This window comes from Notothenia coriiceps, unplaced genomic scaffold, assembly GCF_000735185.1.
Source record: "Notothenia coriiceps isolate Sejong01 unplaced genomic scaffold, NC01 NC01_scaffold00037244, whole genome shotgun sequence".
In the NCBI taxonomy this organism is placed as follows: domain Eukaryota; kingdom Metazoa; phylum Chordata; class Actinopteri; order Perciformes; family Nototheniidae; genus Notothenia; species Notothenia coriiceps.
The window spans coordinates 21072139-21088690 of NW_011369945.1; the positions used below are offsets into that span (position 1 = coordinate 21072139).

At 38.4% G+C, this 16552-nt stretch overlaps 3 protein-coding genes across 15 annotated transcripts in view; 2 read left to right on the forward strand and 1 right to left on the reverse strand.

Annotated features, from left to right (window-relative positions):
- The window catches only part of picalmb (phosphatidylinositol binding clathrin assembly protein b), a 29017-nt gene extending 14152 nt beyond the window's left edge, over positions 1-14865 (reverse strand). For 6 of the 12 annotated variants that reach the window (XM_010793896.1, XM_010793895.1, XM_010793894.1 and 3 more), the window contains exons 1-4: positions 13969-14864; positions 9380-9522; positions 9203-9278; positions 9000-9102 (exon numbers count right to left, since the gene is read on the reverse strand). In XM_010793896.1, the coding sequence (XP_010792198.1) occupies positions 9000-9102; positions 9203-9278; positions 9380-9522; positions 13969-14098 (452 nt within the window). In that variant the 5' untranslated portion in view covers positions 14099-14864. Of the gene's footprint in view, positions 1-8999; positions 9103-9202; positions 9279-9379; positions 9523-13968 lie in introns of all 12 variants that reach the window. The other 6 variants (XM_010793893.1, XM_010793898.1, XM_010793902.1 and 3 more) reach the window with 4 other exon arrangements.
- On the forward strand, positions 323-1632 carry LOC104964972 (caprin-2-like). The gene is made up of 4 exons (XM_010793892.1): positions 323-413; positions 505-603; positions 693-833; positions 925-1632. The coding sequence occupies exons 1-4, from the start codon at positions 407-409 to the stop codon at positions 1365-1367; spliced, it is 690 nt and encodes a 229-aa protein (XP_010792194.1). The 5' UTR covers positions 323-406; the 3' UTR covers positions 1368-1632.
- cbln18 (cerebellin 18) overlaps positions 6268-16552 on the forward strand; it is an 11092-nt gene continuing 807 nt past the window's right edge. The window contains exons 1-5 of one of the 2 annotated variants that reach the window (XM_010793890.1): positions 6268-6339; positions 7001-7097; positions 7601-7780; positions 7904-8056; positions 8164-8246. In XM_010793890.1, the coding sequence (XP_010792192.1) occupies positions 7001-7097; positions 7601-7780; positions 7904-8056; positions 8164-8246 (513 nt within the window). In that variant the 5' untranslated portion in view covers positions 6268-6339. Of the gene's footprint in view, positions 6344-7000; positions 7098-7600; positions 7781-7903; positions 8057-8163; positions 8247-16552 lie in introns of both variants that reach the window. The other variant, XM_010793891.1, reaches the window with a different exon arrangement.

Here is a 16552-nt window from a genome sequence, read left to right on the forward strand (position 1 = left end):
TGTTTGTGTGTGTGTGTGTGTGTGTGTGTGTGTGTGTGTGTGTGTGTGTGTGTACAAGTCAGAGCTAAAGGCTGTGTGTGCATTTAAAAAAATAAAGTTAAATATCATGCAGCAATGTCAAAGAGGTGATACAAACTCCTCTTTTCAGATGACAGGTGATACCTGTGACCATCCACACACAACCCTGCAGGGTGTGGATTGAGAAAATGATAGTGGTGACGATTGAACAAATAAAGACAAATAGGACAGACGATTAAAAAAACACAAGCATAAAAAGGAGGAGCGCTGACAGAAGAGGAGGAATGAAACTTACAACCAGGGAGGGGCTCTGATAAAAAATATATATCCATGATACCTCCTCTACTGATCAGTCTATCACATCTTCCATCCTTCTAAAGCTGTCAACATGAGAGGTAAGACATGTTTAGAGGAAGTTAAGGTTCATATATATAACCTAAAGAACGTCTGGGTTTATTACTACATGCATATGCTTTTTCCCTCCAGCTATCTTACTGCTGTGTCTGCTTCAAGCATCACTTGCTGTTCCTTACTTTAAATGGGACACCTCAAATTCAACAGCAGGGCCTGTGAACCCAAACGAAGGTAATGGTGCTTGGAACTGTGGGTGCATAATCAGGTGTCTGCATACAGTATGTTTATCTGCAAGTGTATTGTTGTGTGTTTGTCTTTAGTGTGTTCCATCGACAAAGGATCGTGCAACTGCTGTGTGATGCTGAAAGAGGTGAACAGGCTGAAGATGCACTTTGATGAAAAGCTGAGTGAGTTGGAGCAGGAATACGTACAAACAGTGCAAAGTCTCAACAGTATTGAAGGTGGGTCACACACACTTAAAACTTTTCTTCATGATACAGAAAACTCAATGATTTACTTTTTCTAACTTTCAATTCTCCTTTGCATTTCCAGCCGGCCGCGTTGCCGTCTCTGTTGCTCTGTTAGATACCGATCGCTTTATGTGTTTTGGCAAGTTCCCATTCGACAAAATCATCCCTTACAAACACATCTTCATTAATCTGGGTGATGGCTACAGTACGGAGACCGGTATCTTCACTGTTCCTCGCTCTGGTGTCTACAGTCTGGCCGTCACCGTCTACAGTGACGCCGGGGCTCCTAGCAACCCCTTGGCCGCCTGTGCCAGTCTGCAGGTTAACAACCAGGTAGTTGCAGGATCCAAAGATAAAAATACAAGAGACCAAGAGGACAGTGCCAGTATAGTTGTGGCCCGTCAACTGAATGCTGGGGACGAGGTGGCTGTCAAACTGCCCAGAGGATGTTTCCTCTGCGACGACGGTAAACACTATAACACTTTCAGCGTTTTCCTGCTTTATCCTACTGAACCACTGGTCTAGTGCACATACTTACTTACCAACTCTTGCCCTACTGACAAGGTTAACGTCTGCTAGAAGAAGTATGTTTGTGTGGTGCCTTGTAGCCCTCATGTCAATCTGTTGAGCACATTTTTATATCCGTCACATCGGATTTCGACCATTGTAATGTGAGTGTCTTCATTCTGCAACTGCTTACCTTTTGCTTGCTGTAATTCAATCTTGATACGATTTGGAGAAATCAACTTAACACTCACGTACCTGTAAAATGACAAGAAAATAAATCAAATAATCAAAGAAGATGGCGTGTGGTGGATTTTATTCAAACTGTGAATGTTGACACAATTGTACAAAAAATTGCCCTTACTTTGCTTTTCTTAATTCACATTTACCATTGTGTATGGAACTGACCTATTTTGTATATAAAATTAAAATTGTAACTAATAACACATACATTATTCATAATGAGCCGCGGGGGTATTCATTTGAAAGTCATTATAACCACCCAGGTGAAATAGAATACTTTATAAAGTGTAGATCACAAAAGGACACATACAGCACATCTATATATGTAATTTAACATTTAGCAGTAATTTGTAATAAGTAGTAATACAAATGTATGCCACATGTTCACTACATTCAAAAACACCAGCAACTGTGATTTACATTCTCTTATTAAAGCTTTAACAAATGGTATCCTAAAGTCACGTAATCATATAACAGATGCTTTGGCATTATATTGTAATGATGCTGTTTTGGAAAAAAACACATGTTGTGAGGTCATCTGATGAGTATGATGTGTGGGTCTATTGTGATTGGGCAACCACGTCACCTATAAGGTTGTCCAACTCATCAATTCTCTAGAGCAGGGGTGTCCAAACCTTTTTCACCGAGGGCCACATACAGAAGTATATATACGAAGGGCTGGGCCACTCACTAGTGGTATTTTGCCTCATAAGTTAAGTTAAAAGTTGGAAAAGTAAATTCAATATAGTTAAATTATTCTTGATACTTGAAAATGCTTTAAGACAAAAACAGCTAACAGCTCTCGAGAGGGTTTCATATATTCTGTTGGCAGCTCATTCCTTAAAACAGAAGCTTCAGATTGCTTATAATGAGAGGAAATAGGAAGGGTATATTTCAAGGTTGTTATGTACATTTGTTATTGGGCTTTTTTTCTTGTTTTCAACTTTAATAATTGACTGCATTTATTATAAAATTGGGGCTGTTCACACATGAATACTGTGTAATATATTTTGAACATACATATTTAAGAAGTACAATATAAGTCATTATACTTTTTAATTTACTGAGTGAGGGCCGATTCAAAATGGCCCCCAGGCCGTAGTTTAGACACCCCTGCTCTAGACAGCAGCTGAAAACAACACAACACACAGAACCGAGGTACAGCATAGATATAAGATCTTTTTAAAAAAACAAAATGAGTTTCATATATTTTGGGGATACTGCTGTGTTTATGTTGAAGAATTCAGCAACAGGGTTGATTATTGAAAAGGTATTACACATGGAAAAAACTTGTATGTAGCCTTTTATAGCTGCAGAAGGAGATTAATCAAATCTGATCTGAATTGCTACTAAATATTTTGGTTTCTTTCATTTTTAATTTATTTTTCATAATTATAATCTTACACACACACATTCATTATCCAGCAAAATTAGCTTGCATTTGGAGGTGTGTGTCTGGCCGTCTGATAAACACATATTTAAGGTTCAATGTTAATTCATTTTCTTTGCACATCACAAGTTGAACAGCAAATAGCAGTTTTAGTCATTATATGTTACACAAGAAAACAAAAACAGTAGTGAGTTCCCATGGTGCATTGTTTTAATTGGCGTCAGGAGGAATGCAGCAACAAAAACATTGACTATTGTTCAGGCAATCGGCCATCAATATTTGCTCTTTTCTAACTGTGTCTGTGTTCTGTTAGGAGCTGAGCATGTGGAAAACATCTCTAACATTTTGCAGAAATAAACATCAACTTGGAAGAAAAAATAACCAAAACATTGAGCTAAAAGATGATAAAAGGGTTAGATACTGTTTGTGAGAAACTGCAGTCAGATGATACTTCTTTATGGGTTGCCAGCTTCCTCTCCTACATAAAGTAGGCATGTAATCTATTGCTTATATAATAATTTTGATCATAGCAACTTTAATGACCCAAACAACAACAACAACCCAATAGCGGCATTCTAGTGCAAACAAAAGTGTATTTCAAATAATATAATGAATATAGTGAATAATTAGCTTAAAAATTCACCTCACAAATAGGGGAATCGATTTGTGCTCTGAATTTGTAATTGATGTTGACAGTTTTAGAAAACAATGGCCCATCAAATCCCAAATAAATGTTCTTGGATTCCTTTTACTAGACATTTAGAAGTTTTCCAATCATTTGTTCAGGAAGTAAAATGTCAAAAACAACACTATGTTGGATAACATGACTTTATCTGCAAACAACCTTTTGGCAAACACAATAAATGATTATTTCCTTATGCATAGCTGATATGAAATATAGGACAGTTTTCCCCTATTTAGTGTACTCACTTACTTTATGATCTTTTCTATTGTCAGCTTCAGGTGCAAACCCAGTTTGGTTTATACTTTTTTACAAATTGTGTGTTAATAAGTTCATTTAAAAAGTGACATTTGCAATGACATTTTGTAGGTTATGTTCCTTTTATGAAAAGCTCAAACCCCAGGAAAATTAAATGAAGCTGAATTTCATGTCGCTCTCAAACCATCTCAGAAAGATGATCAACTCTTTTATGTTCACTATTATAAAGTAATTCAAAACTCTGAGGTCAGGGCGTAAAATGACCCATTTTTATAACATGCAAAATGAATCATCTAAAGGACTGTTTTGAAAGTGTAAAGCAGACATGAGAACACATGATACACCTTGGCCTCCTTGTAGAAGGTAAAACAATGTGAAGAACCAGGTCAGTGGAGATCAGACAAACACAAACAATACAGCTCCTGTTGCTAAGACAAGTTTACTGTCAACACGGAAACACCCTGTTATCTAATAGGTCTAGAAGATGATCAACAGCGATATTGAAAATGACAAACTAAGGCTTTGAAAAAAGTGTATTGATAAATAACTGTGTATAGTAATGTGACAGACTGCTGAATGTCAAGCTCTACAAATATAAAGACAAGCATGCATATACAAACACAAGCAGCTTTGTGATACAAAAAAATAAATATTTTTTGTAAATTACCCATCATACATTTGAAAATATTACTGTAATTCTAAGACAAATTCTAAACAACAGAAAAATAATGTAATTGTTTGCCATATTTTGGATTGACGCCATATTTTGAGGTTTCCAAATAAAAATGCGTAAACCTTTCAGCCAAATTCAGAAGTCAATAACCTGCTCAGATCTTTCTAATTGAACAATTACACTTTCAAACTCCATCTGCTGGTCAAGATCATGTCATGTGACTGAAATATTTTAATTTAATTGTTTTGACACAGATTAGATGAATGCCACATATTTCACTTCATGCTTCTCACATGTTAACATGTTCCCCATGACATAGAATAGAATGGGAGGGATAAAACCCTCTTTAATGGTCACACATGCAGAGCACACAGCACACACAGTGAAATGTGTTCTCTGCATTTAACCCATCCTAGTACCAGGAGTCTAGTACTAGGAGCAGTGGGCAGCTATTGTACAGCGCTCGGGGAGCAATGGGAGTGGGGGGGGAAGTGGGATGTCCGGTGCCTTGCTCAAGGGCACCACGGCAGGGCAGGAGGTGAACTGGGACCTCTCCAAGTAGCAGTCCACACTCCATATTTAGGTCTGGTCGGGGACTTGAACCGGCGACCCTACGGCTCACAGTCCAAGCCCCTACTGACTGAGCCACTGCATGACATGGCAAAGATGTACACTTTTGTTAATAAGCACCATCAATGTATGTGTAAGAATGTAAGAGAGATTGATATGGTGACACAACTTAGGCATGCTGCAAACAGCTAAAAAAAAGTCAGCTAAACAAATAAAAATGTAGAAGAACCAAAGCCCCATTATCCCTATGTCATGACACAATCAGCTTCTTTACTTGTAAACATTTTTTTCCAAAAGCAGCTTGTATTTCTTTCAGGTATTTAGATTCTTTGAATCCATCAAAGACCAGATAAAAGATGGCAACACCTGGCTGTTCATAAAATGGCTTTATGTCTTATTATTATATAAATATTGCTCCTAGATCAAGATCATTTCATTCAAAAGAATACGTCTTATTTAGCCAGGATAATATTGCATATCTCAAACCACAAAAAAAACATCATCAATACATCTGGGTTGCCAACAATAACCCAAGGGAAGGTGATAATGGGAACACAGAGTATCACTACTATCTTCCTGTTATCTGGGCATGAGAACCAGGTGACGCTGCACGTTGTTCTCCGATTTAGGCTTTTATCGATAAAATAATAATACAGTTTCAGCTTCTTTTGTTTTCTGGCTTTTAGGCCATTATTTTTCCAGGGACAATGTTATCCATATATCAGCCTTTCTGAGACACTGTTGTCCTCTAAGAGGCTGGTAATCTGAAACTGATATCCTAATAAGGGCTATTATGGTCCAACCACAGTGTGCCGAAGGGAGCAACAGGATCAATTCTCGATTATCCAGTGAAAAAAAAACTATTGTTGAGCAATATTACCGGGTCCACTTAGTGTAAGTATTAGTGTCAGGCTTTGAAACCTGCGTGTGGATGAGTGTGTAAGTTTGTAGGTGTGTGTGTGTGTGTGTGTGTGTGTGTGTGTGTGTGTGTGTGTGTGTGTGTGTGTGTGTGTGTGTGTGTGTGTGTGTGTGTGAGGAGGCGTAATTAACCTCCTCAAGGGGAGGTTCACCTGCTGTGCATCAATAAGAAGCTAAAACCATCCCCTGCTTTAAACCCTAACTCTCAGTTTGACAAACTCACAAGAACTTTCACCAAGAAGAGGAAGGAACAAAAAAAGTAAGTGTTATACTGTATTTCTATACTTATTTAAGGCTTTCTAGAGGCATTGTTTGAAAGAGAAACACATTTGTCTAACTGGCTGTCAACCACCAATTACTATGCCAACAATTGAATAAAAAAAAGTATGATGAAGGGTGGTGGATGTGGTTTGAGATGTATATTAACACATATGGAGTTTGTATGTCATCTCAGTTATTGTTAGTTTAAATACACTATTAAGCACTGGGGTTACTATTTCAAGCTATACTTCCAGTCACTTTTGGGTCATTTTATATCAATATTCATAATTGTTATTGTACATAATAGTGTAAGCCTATTTCTGATCACAATAAAAAAAATGGGAAAAGCAAATGTACACAAATGTCTAGGTTAAAAGTTATATTTGTTTTAGTTACTTAGTAAGAATTCATTTGGTGTTTTGAAGGTCAAACAGATAAAAAAAACCATGCTAGTCTTTAGGTAGTAATGGCTGCTTTTATTTATGCATTGGGCTACTTTTGTTTCCTCACATAACGTCATAATAAAAATAAAAATATATAAACAATGGTTGATGAACTGGTTGAAATTGAAAGAAATATTAGATTTTAAAGCCTGTCTGCTCTGGGTGAATATGTATCCATGACTGATCCAATACTGAATAATTCTTTTTTTATTTCAGATGGTTGTTTTACCAGTTTTGTTCCTGTTGGGGCCGCTGTTTCTCAGTGGTCCTGCAGAGGCTCTGACCGTAGCTGAAACACTGAAAGAGGCTGCACGTAAGCTGCTAATAATCTTATTGTTTATTTTGTTCCACTCCTAGTAAGCAATTTAAAAAAACATGTACACTTAGAGCAGTTTATAGAGCCCATGCTGGAAAGGAGCGTGTAGAAGAAAGTCTTATTTTACCTGTCAATACAACAAATGACCATCGACAGCAAATCATACCTGACATCTTCATACTGTGAAATTATTCTTTTTTATACATTTTCTTAAACCTTAAGTCCATTGAGACCTTTAAATCATTTGGTTAAAGGGTTATTTTATAATCTAGAACTGATCCACATAGTTAAATGATGTCATGGATATATATAATCATGTCAGCTGTTCATCTTTTTTGAATGCTTTGCAACCATAACATGTTTTGTCTTCTGTTTAAGTCAGATAAAGTCGACAGAGAACTTCCTGGTTAAAACTGACCCCTCCATTTTGAACTTCTCCCTCACATAAACTATTCTGGTTTTAGTTTTTTTTTCCTGACCATTCCTCCTTCTTATTCCAGTCAGCTCGGACAAACCTCTGGACTGTAACACATGGGACTGCAAATGTGCCTTTGAACACCAACGTGGCTGCTGCTGTGCTACCAAAGACATATTTCAACTAGAAGATGACAGCTTCATGAGGACTAAACATTTGTGGTTCAATATCAGCGCACTGGAATACAGAGTGAAAGAGCTCACAGGTGAACACACATTCACTGATGGACGGTACATTTAGACCAACATATCCACAGAAAGTATGCTTCAAAAATATAATGTGTACACTTTGTTGTTCAATACAATAAATCTCTCTCTGTTACTCCCAGGTGGCATCCGGGTTGCTTTCAAAGCTTCAAATATTGCCTCTTCAAATGCTCCTGGATCTAGTGACGCCTGCTTTGGTCCTTTCAATACTGACGTGCCAATCCCATACAACCATGTCACTCTTAACCATAACAATGGATATAACCCTGCCTTGGGTAGGAATCACATGCATACACACATGAAGGCGTTCATATCATTCTCAATGAAAGTGTGTAATACATTCATAACTGCAGTTACACCAACTCTTTTCCTCCGTCTCCAGGTGTCTTCACGGCCCCTGCTGCTGGTGTTTACGTCTTCTCCTTCTCAGTCTTCTCACAAGAGAATGGGCGTCTGTACTATCAAGTAAGCCCAACATAAACGATTTAACAAATACAGGATTTCTGAACAACTTCTGCTGATTTACTCAAAAAGTAGCAGCAAGTCATTTGTAACTTAAAGGTCACCTATTATGCAAAATCCACTTTTGCATGTCTTTTATACATCAACATGTGTCCCCTCTGTGCAAAGAGATCCTGAAAGTTTCAGGAACAAAGATTCTCTCTCTTTTTGTCCTGATCCATTTCTATAAAAACCTGTCTGAAAATGAGCTGATCAGATTTTGGCCACTTTATGATGTCATAACGATTTTGTGGCTTGTGTAANCAATTGATAATTAGCTCACAATAAGTTCACTTTAGTTACTCACACAACTTGACACAAGTCCGGACTTATAAGTCCGGACCTGAACCTGAACCTCTGGACTTGAGTCCGGACCTGAACCTGAATGTGAGTCCAGGTACACAGCACTAGACTGAATGTATTTCATTGTTATGACAGATGTCATGCTTAAACCCAAAAGATATTCAGTGTACAATCATACTTATAAGTAATAATAATACAAAAAACTGTTTTGAAGATATCTGGAATATTGTAATTGGTTTATTTCTGAATGTTTTAGACTACATAAAATACTTCAGATGTTTAGCAATAAAGATTATGATAGTTTGTTGCAGACTAAATACCATTCTTCTTTCAGATATATTACAAAAGTAAATATTTTTGACAGTTTAATATTGTAGAATAGAAAATAAATATAAAAAATAAAAAGGTCCTTACCCGCGTTTAACTTTTGTGAAGTCAAAGGCGACCTGTCTGTATGAAACAGCTTTCTCGTTCAGATATCGACTATACCTCCTGATAAATGTGGACATGTCATAACCTGCAATGAAACACAGAAGGAAAATGTACTTTAAGAAACAGAGCATCATTTCAGAATAACTTAGAACTACGATCAACAACAGCCAGAATCAAATTGTTACCTTGTAGCCCACTTTTGTCCAGAAAGTTACTGAGGTTGAATAATGTATTCCTTGAGGCCAAGTACTGGACAAACCGCTGTGAGGAAGGGGAGACAGGTTAACAAAACAACACCACACTCCTAATAGGTAACACATTAACGGTGAAATGGTCTGCCTGTGCATGCTGAGGAGCGTCACCTCGTTGCCATAGACCATGAGGTGCTGTGTGGTGATGAGAGACTTAAACACCACCACCCAGCTGGTGTTGGTGGTCCGCTCAAACAGAGAGTCCGCCAGCTGGGGGATGTTCACGTTCATCTCGTTGGTACAGTGGATCAAATCTGAAACAAAACAACACAAGTTTCCGTTAAACATAATATGTGTAACTATCAAAAATAAACTTTTTATTTTCCAAGGCTGAAAAAAAAAAAAAAGTCCATCAAAAGAAAATGCTCTTCTCCAATATAATGTGCTTTATCCTTCCATTATTTTGAATATAACGGCAGCAATACATATTTTATTATGATAAAGACAATTGTTGTCCATTATTGCGCAAATATTTGGATAATTGTTAAGTCTTGATAATAGTAAAATTACAATTTGTGTAAAAAACAACCGCTTAAATATAATCCGTTATTGTGTGAGAAAACTGTGAAAATATCATTGCACAATCGATAGTGTGTTGAGTTAGGGATATTTGATATTTAGTTCTATATATAGATATTTGATATTTAGTAATATCAAATTGTATTAATATCATTATATTGGTTGGAGGTGACAGAAGGAGAAGAGGTATCTGATTTTTATTTTCCACACACACACACACACACACACACACACACACACACACACACACACACACACACACACACACACACACACACACACACACACACACACACACACACACACACACACACACACACACACACACACACACACACACACACACACACACACACACACACACACACACACTTGTCAAAAGGCCTCACGATGAGTTAGTGAACAGACAACCTGCTGCCTACGATGAAAAGTAAAAAGCGACCACAGATGCACCATTTCATTTTTGGATGTCTGAGACAAAAACAGTCTCCGATGTGACTCACACTTAACTCCTCCACAACAGGTCATTATGTGAAGTTTAGTCACCTGTTAGCAGCGTTCACAAAATACCAAAAGTTGCAAAACACACTGCTGCTAATTCCTATATTTAAGTGGATACTTTTCAAAGAGAGGTTTGGTCAAGTTAAAACTGAAAATAGATTACAAATTGATCTCCAAAAAATATATAAACATAAAATCTTGACACAATAACTTAGATATTCAATTGATTATTTAAGTTATGTCTCAAGCATTCTCTGGGCTTTGCCGATGTTCTCCACCTAATACCATTCTAAATGAAGTATCAAATGTTCATATCTTATTTATTCAGTTGTATTCCCTCTATATACCCCCCTGAAAAGCTCTGTAGAAGGTATAATTGAAGTTGGTTATTCATCTACATTTTAAATTACCCAAAATAGCAAAGATATTACTTTTTGCTGGCATGTAATAGTCTAGAATAGATGCTCGATTGCCAAATCTATTCGTCAATTATTGACTGTTAATACATCTCATTGTTAGTCACAATAATTACCTTGTAGACCTGAGTTACAATTACAGAATAATTCTACTCAAAATACCCTAAAATAACAGTATGTTAAGCAAGACGTTTTCTACATAAAATTAGCATAATAACCATAGAACCATCACCGATGCAATCAGGGACCCCTGAAGCAGAAGGAGACACTGATAGCATTCATTTCAATTGTTAATGGGATGAAAACATCCTTTTAACAGAGCAAGGTAAAGTGCAGGACATTAAGATGTAAATCATACATTTTCTGCCCCACTTCCTCTGCAAACATGTTCACCCTACATCCATGTGCTGCTTGAGTGATGTTAGTCAAAGTGAGAATAACCCTGCCATTCACAGCAGCGATCAGACTGACGGGGTAATTGGGCCTCCCTTACTGTCCTATATTTGACTTTTCAAAGGCGGGGGACTTTAAGTAGGACAGGATAACCTTCCAGAGAAGCAGCAGCAGTTAGCATGGGTGGCTGAGCTGCCCACAGAAGAAGATGATGAAGAGGAGATGAGTACGAGTAAGGAGGAGGAATATGGGGGAGGAGGATAAACTGACAGCACTGTCATGTAACAATCAGCCACTAAATATTCACTGTGGTTAACATTAATGATTCTAATTCATTCATGTAACAATCATGAAGGAGCATGACGCTGCTGAACAGTGTTAATCACCATTAGGGTGGGATATATGTTGGGAGTTAATATATAATCACTAAAAACTAACTCAGGATAACCTTAAAAATGTGTTCATTTGCCCATTACTTCTACAGATTTCTGATGTAGTAATGTTTCAGTATTGGCAGCAAGATAGTTTAGGCAGGTATCGTAATTGTATCAATCCTAATGTTCTAAATAATGACTCTATAAACTTATTTTTTTGCCCAGAAGCACTAAATAACTATGTGGAGGACGAGGTATCCAACCCTAATACTGTCTGTTATAGTACAAGACATGTTTGTTGCTTTGATTTTCAAAAGTTGCCAATAATTTAAAAAAAAACTAAAATCCTAAAATAGATCCAGTCACTGTTTTACTTGTGCAAAGTCAAAACACGGTCAAAACAACAGAGGAGAACAAGCAATGATGATGATTGTGATCTGCATGGTTGCGAGTGAATTAAGTGTTGTTACAGAGAGGAACAAAGTAAGAGATCAGGCCAGAACAGAATAAAAACAACTGTCATCAAATGTCAGATTAATAATCTGGTTTATTTAAAGGGTTCCCTGTATAGTTTTTGACAACTCCACAAATCAACAGGTGGGGATAACACTCCAATTTCACTCCATGAAATAAAACTAATTTAAACTCTATTTTCTTATCGGACTGCTTATGATGGCATATATTTGACTATTGATAACTTTGGCTTCTAGTTAGGTAAGAAAAAGAGTTGTAGGAAATTGTAAAAAGTATAATACCTTAAGTCCCAAAAACTCATGTATCCTACAGTAGTTTAACTACAATCAAAAAGCTAAAGTCTTCCATCAAGCAAAAAGGACAAATATGACCTTGTTCCAACTTCTCAAATCTAATGACTTTTTGCTTTTCTTTGCATTATGTTATTGTAAACTCAATATCTTTAGGTTTTAGACCTTTGGTCAGACAGAATCAATAACTTTAATGCATTAGCTTGACCATCGTCTCAAAACAGTTCCTGCAAAACTGCTTAGGATAGGACAACATTTAAGACTATGATACAACCATATTTATATCCAGCCATAATTGTGCATACTGCAAGTATGATCTCTAAACTTAGGCTTTTCCCCATCTCTTTCTCCCCTCATTTAAAGTATTGATAATGCTCTAATAAAAAAAGGCATGCAATTGCCATATATAATACTTACATATTAGGGAACACTTAGGGAAAACTCTACTATCATGTCAGAAGGGACATAACAAAGTAATCCATCTTAATGTATACACTATAAATCAAATAGTCCAGACACCTTCATGTTTCAACATTAAACAAGATGATACTGTGTTCATACTGTATCTAAACAGATTATACTGTATACTGAGACACGTCAGTCACATTGGATATTTGAGTCTCACTCTGCCAACTTTTGCTCATCTCACCTCAGGGGAGTGAGCCTGAGCAGCACAACAGGTGTGGCACCTGCAACTTTTAACATTGAGCCAAAAATATTCAGCAAGTAACCATTACTTATGACCAGTTAACTCATCATTATCTTCGATTCCTCTCCACAGATCATGACAATGAGGCTGGATTCAGCACACACTTTTTCCTGCACTGTTACTGAACTCTTATGATGACGCAGGACATTTTATTAAAAAACTCTTTCATTGCTGCCATCATGCATTTGCAAGTGCAGATCAATATGCAGAAAATCTACCCACTGCCTGCCTAAGTACAGAAGAACAGTGACTCCTCTTTCTAGGAGTGCATCACACTAATGGTCACACGAGGATTTCAGCTATTGTGCTTACGTCAGGGTACAAGCAGAAGTGTTGGACTTCCTGAGTAAAGGAAAAAAGGAAACTCACAAACCTCAACCAAAAACTCAGATTTATAGTGTCTTACACATCATGATAACTCCATGAGAAACACCAGGTTTTTACTCAATCACTTCACCCTGTAGCCTGCAAGAGACACTTGTCCAGCTGCAGGTGCACCAAGATGGGAGATGAAATTGGACTCCAGTAAATGTTCATATCAGGGCCTGTGAGAGTCAGGGGCCCACTAGCTTACACCGATTTACCTTTTTCCTTTAAGATGCAGCTCAATAAATATTCATCCAATGTATCTGAAACGCAGGCTAAACATTTAAGATACAAATCAGAGAGTAGACATGGGAATGACACGAGAAAAGGGGTGAACAAAACCAGAGCCAGATAAGCTAGTCTGACAGCTATTTGTGACAAAAAATTAAAAGAAACCCATTTGTAAGGCTTAATAAAAGGGACACTACGTCTTTCAACCCGTTTTAATTATGTAGAGCACTATGTCAACAAGGCCTGTGCGCGATGTTATAACAATATAATCTCCCTGACATGAGCAATTTAGCATGTAGCATCGCTTAGGCTTTGAGGCCTGGTAGCTCCTCCACCGCCATAACTCAGACAGCTGAAGCGGCGTTTCCGCTCAGCCTGCGGTGATTTAACACTGGTGTGCTGTAAAGTTGAAAAAAAGGATACTCACAATCCAAATGTTTCTTTTTCGGGCCCATTACTTCGTGAGTGGTTGCCTTGCATACTGTTTTTGACACGGCGGATCCCGTTACACTGTGCTGGGCTGCAGTTATCCTGTCCGTAATGCTCTGCCCCGACATCTTCACTCACTCAATGCAACAAAAGACTTTAGAATTGTTGTTTGAATTTGTATCTTCGGGTGTGAGCTTTTAAAGGGGAAAAAAATAAAATAAAACCTCCACCTCCTCCGCAACCTTGCCGGACCCCCTTTCCCACCTAGGTGGAATAAAAAATCAAAACTAGGCTATGGCAGACGCGGACCAGGGGAGGGCGGAATAAAGAGAAGCGGAATCCGATAACAACAACAATCAGAAATTGTTATATTGTTTCTTCTTTCTGGCGCTCCGTCAGTCAGATTTCAGGGATGCCGTGATTGCAAGGTCCACTCGCTGACTCATCCGACCCGGGTCTCTGTGTCGCTCTCATCCCGATGTGGCACGCCGGATCCCTGCGTCTCTCCTCCTGCCTGCCTGCCTCCGCCGCTCCGCCAGTCGTCGCCGCCGCTTCTCCTCCTCCTGCCGCTGCTCCGCCGTAAAGCGCTGAGAAATAAAAAAGACCGAGGAGGAGGCGAAATGGCGGGCCTGCTTTGCTCTCTCTGCCGAGCTCTGAGGGTGAAAACCTGGCTGAACACACGACACACGCCGCCCCTGCAGAGCCTGAATCAGATGTTACGTTGCTGAGCTCCCATAATGTCTGCTGTGGTGCAGGTGTACAGCAACTGACCGCAGGCCAGCTGGGGAGGAGGGAGGGGGTACAAATGCTCAGTCAGAGGCCTGGAGGAGAGGGTGAAGCCTGCATGGATCAGTGGGGAATGGACATGACAAAGTAAGGCTGCAACAGGCGTGTCACAGTGAACACATGACAGTTTTGGGATTTTTCAAACTATATTTATAGACATTATTTTTATCTTGTCATAGCTCACGTAAAATCACTAATATAATATCGTAATAAAGAGTTGTGATATTGTGTTAAACAGGAGCCATTTAAAATGATACCTGATACCTGATAGTTCTCACCATAAATTAATTGACTTTTAAATTTCTATTTACATGTGACATGTTTACAGCCTTTTGTTATAGAAGCTACTTTTACATCCTGCTGCGACAATAGTTCAGAAAGAAATAAACCCTGCACAAAAACACAATGTAGTGCTAGCGGAAACTGTGTGGTTGAACAACTATCATGAATCAACCATGATGAATTAAAACTCTTCTGACGATATTTCACATGTTCTTCTATAGGCTAATAATCAAAAAGTGAGTGTCGCTGGCTTTGAATGAACTAGAACGTTCATTAATATTATATATTGACACTTCTTATGCTCATCTATAAGATATATACATAGACATAGGCCTACCTTTAACATAATACAGTGATCTTCCAAAATGCAATGCAAGAGATATCAGGCATTTGTTGTGATTATAAAATATGACAAAGCTTTTTTTGTTATATAGTCAATTAAGAATAACTATGGTGGCCCTGAAGTGCAAGTCAAAACAGCATTTCAGGAAACACCACAGACACATTTCACAAAACGCTACAGCATTTCACAAAACACCATAGCATTTGAGAAAACCCCACAGCATTTCTTCTTCTTCTTCTTCTTTTTCTTTTCTTTAATGGCGAATCGCTTCCACTTGGAGCATATATCGCCACCTACTGTTGATTTATTAAATGCCCACAGCGTTTCACAAAACACTACAGCATTTGAGAAAACACAACAGCATCTTCACAAAACGCCACAAGCATTTTGCCACAAAACACGAACAGCCATTTCACAATCGGACGGAAAGGGTAATTCTTTAGGGAGAACACTTCTTGTTTGTCGATTGACAGAGCAGCCAGAGAAGCATTGCTGTGATTGATTGTTTTTGCTCGCCAGTCAAGAACATGAACGCTTCGTGATTGGGTCAGCACCCGACAGCGCAACAGTCGCCGAAACATCAGCCGTTACTTTTTAGCACACCAGAGCTCACAGCTCCTCCAAAAGTTAAACATTGCAACAAAACCCAGACCGTCTAGTGGTCATGGGTGAATACAGTCCTGCTTTATTATGTCTGTATGGCCGTTGTTGTGAGTTTGGACAGCTGCAACTACGAGGTTGTTTATCCTGATCGATCCGAACGCTCACCATTTCTGCCAGAAACACCGCATTTTAAAAGCTTTTTCGCCCTGCCGTCTTGTCCTGCACCACGTTGTTTTCACAGCATTAAATTCATGTTTTTTTATAAACCCGGTATCATAGTTGTTACTTTCCGGCATCATTTTGAAACGTGTATTACAATTAAATCACCCGTTAAAATCATGTTAATTTTGTTGTGTCTGGGTATCTACCAAGAGTATCTTGCATGGATATAAACCCCCCCGCCCCCTCCTCCAGTCGTTCTTTGTTTGAATGAGAGGAGTAGCACACCAGCTGACGCAGCCCGCGGTGCGAAACCTGAAACTCCCGAGGCTACATCAGAGCGATCCGCGCGAATATTCGGGTTATATCCATGTACAATACCTATGGTAGCTCACCAAACAAAATGAAC